At 35.6% G+C, this 3,076-nt stretch overlaps 1 protein-coding gene across 1 annotated transcript in view; it reads left to right on the forward strand.

Annotated features, from left to right (window-relative positions):
* The window catches only part of capn7 (calpain 7), a 23,825-nt gene that overhangs the window by 11,367 nt on the left and 9,382 nt on the right, over window positions 1-3,076 (forward strand). Inside the window, exons 10-11 of the mRNA XM_015370690.1 lie at window positions 15-159; window positions 605-704. Of these exons, the coding sequence (XP_015226176.1) occupies window positions 15-159; window positions 605-704 (245 nt within the window). The remainder of the gene's footprint in view (window positions 1-14; window positions 160-604; window positions 705-3,076) is intronic.

Genomic DNA, 3,076 nt, shown 5'->3' on the forward strand with positions numbered 1-3,076 from the left:
TTTTACACTTGTAGGGAATGCGTTTCCTGCAGCTGAAAAATCCATGGAGTCATCTGCGTTGGAAGGGGCGCTACAGCGAGCGGGATGAGAAAAACTGGACGCCGGAGCTCCTTAAATACCTCAACTTTGACCCCAAGACGGCACAGAAGTTTGATAATGGTATATTCATGATGCTGCATACATAAACCTTCTAACATTTCAGGAATTAAAAAGGGAGGGCGTGATATAAAACAAAACAATCGCTTTAATTTGTTCACTTAGAAACTGTGCAGGATGTGAAGCATCTTTTATTCTCTTTAAAGTGAGAGCAGGTGTTTAATTAATCAGTCAGTCAATGTTAATTCACAGAGAACTTTAATACATTCGGCTTTAGAATCAAGGGTTTTACAGAGTTTAGCGACAGAAGGATGGACATGAAACCACTAAACACACTTAATGAGAAACCAAAGTAGATAAAAATGATATTTATAAGAAGACAATGAGAAACCTGTAAAGTGTCCTTTTTGGATCGTTGTATTAAAAATCCCAATTTGTCCTGCAATCTATGTCAGATGTTCTAACAATGAACAATCCTTCTCATTAACATTTTTTGTATCATTTTTAGGGGTTTTCTGGATTGCATGGGAGGATCTCTGTCAGTATTATGATGTCATTTATCTAAGCTGGAACCCGACACTGTTCAAGGAGTCCTCCTGCATTCACAGGTATGTTTGTGTACTGAATGCAACACAAGATTGTGTTTTACATGAATGTCTTTAGGGGTCGTTTCCAGTTTTCAGTATTTTAACAAGTGTACAACACATACTGCTATCAACCGTACTTCATCTTCCCCAAAGCTGCACCATAAATTTGGATTGATTTTCCCGTCTCTGTTTTATTATAGCATGGACTAAGAACATATGCGTAATTATGTTCTTAGTCCATGCTTATTTTTGTTACCCATTATTATGTGCATAATTATTGTTGCTTATATAAATAAATAGATATATAAATATAAGAAATAAATACTTATTAAAAGCAAGTCGTATGGAAACATCTTTAAAATAAATAAATGAATCTTTAAACTGATTCAACATCAACTTAAATGTACAAGTAGAGTAAAATGTGTAATAATATGAGGTGCAGTTCTGACATTACACTTGGATGACATAACTTTGGAGATATTTAATAAAGTTAAGGTATTTAACAGGAAATCGTTAAGTATCATTTATCACTTGTTTTAGTCAATATTTTACCTTCTGTCGTTTAAACTGATCCTGTATAAGGACATGTTCACTGTGTCTAAAATGCAGTATAAAATAAGCATAACAATGTAAGATTTTAACATAATGTTAAACAATGTTTTCCAAGCCTTTTGCTGAGTGTGATCCAATTTGAGTTGGCCTTTTGCGGGTTCTCTTAATTTTAAGAGAATTTAATCTTCGTAATGGTCAGTATACACTGACTGACTTTCAAAACCTAGAAACTCTCTTCATGGAGAACAGTGGTTGCAGTCTAGTCAGTGGTAAAGAAAGTATCTCCAAGAAAAAACTTTTGACACTATCCAAAAAAAGTAACGATCCAATGGAGTTTGTTACCAACTTTGAAGACGTTTTGCTTCCCATCCAGGAAGCTTTTTCACTTTAAACTGTCAGAAATAGCGTGGAGTTTTAGGCTTTATACAGTAGGGATGGGACGATTTATGAAAACCGTCCGAACCGTTCGGTTTGACTGTCTCNTTTTTTTTTTTTTCTTACAGGGACAAAACTGGGAAACTTGCTCTTTCTCCCAAACAGAAAGCCATCTTCTCCCGCTGGGTTCGGCCAGATGAGATCTGCAATAATCCCACCATGATCCTGTCTGTGTCCAGCTTCAGCATCAAACAGGTTCGCAGCTCATTCCAACTCATATGCTTATGTTGTCAGTATAGAAAGTTATTCCTTCACACTTTTTATTCTTTAATCTTTCATTTATTCTGAGTAAAGCTAATATCATTGATATGTAATGTCCAAATTACCCAGTAGGTGGTGCAACATTATCACAGGTATAGAGCATTTAAAGCAGAACAGAAGATTAGTCTTTAAAGTCAAAGCCCAGATTGATGCACGACACTGAAACAGTTTTCACTTTCACTGAGAACCGATGCAACCAGTGATAAAAAGTGATTTCTGATGGCTCTGAAAAGCTAATTGCACGTTGTGTGTCTTGAATTACCCATGTTTGTTTAGACGGTGGTCTCTGACTGTTCATTTGTGGCTTCACTGGCCATCAGTGCAGCTTACGAGAGGCGCTACAACAAGAAACTCATCACCAGGTATGACTGCAGCTTCTTTTTTCATTGCAACAGCATTCGGCTTATATAGAGCATAAGAACTAATATTTGTTTTTTTTTTCTCCACTGCAGCATCATCTACCCTCAGAACAGGCGAGGAGAACCAGAGTATAACCCCTGTGGAAAGTACATGGTCAAACTTCACATCAATGGAGTGCCCAGAAAGGTTACTATAGAAAACCAACTAACAGTATTATTGAAGAAAAATCTACTAATATCAAACTAATAGGATCCCATAAACCTCATTCAACAACACAGAGTTTAAAGATAGTTAGTTTATTCTATAAAAAATGCACTAAGCTGTAAAGGTAGTCACGAATTAAAACAGGGTTCCTGCGGTTCCTTAAAAAGTCTTAAAAGGCATTGAATTCTTCAAAATAAAACTAAGGCCTTAATTGGTATTAAAATGTCTTAAATCAGTCTTTCGTAGGTCTTAATTTTTAAAACATCATAAATAGGATTATTTTTATTACGATTTATTTTTGTAATCTAAATAAAATTGTTAAATTGAAAATGTATTTATTTATTTTTTATTAAAAAATAAATAACTGCTCGCCATTATTGGTTCCTTCCCAATAGCAGAACCAATAAAAACGCTGTTGCAGCCAGGACACTTGGGAGATGCACCATTAACTTTTTGTCTGGAAAATATGAGCAAGTGTAAATGTAACCAAAATTGGCTCCAGCCAAGAGTTTTCTCCATGGCTAAAACCAGGGAACATACATGAGGCTCAGTGGATTTAGTGCAAGAAGCGATTCAAGCTC

Source organism: Cyprinodon variegatus, unplaced genomic scaffold, assembly GCF_000732505.1.
Source record: "Cyprinodon variegatus isolate N-32 unplaced genomic scaffold, C_variegatus-1.0 Scaffold0, whole genome shotgun sequence".
Lineage (NCBI taxonomy): Eukaryota > Metazoa > Chordata > Actinopteri > Cyprinodontiformes > Cyprinodontidae > Cyprinodon > Cyprinodon variegatus.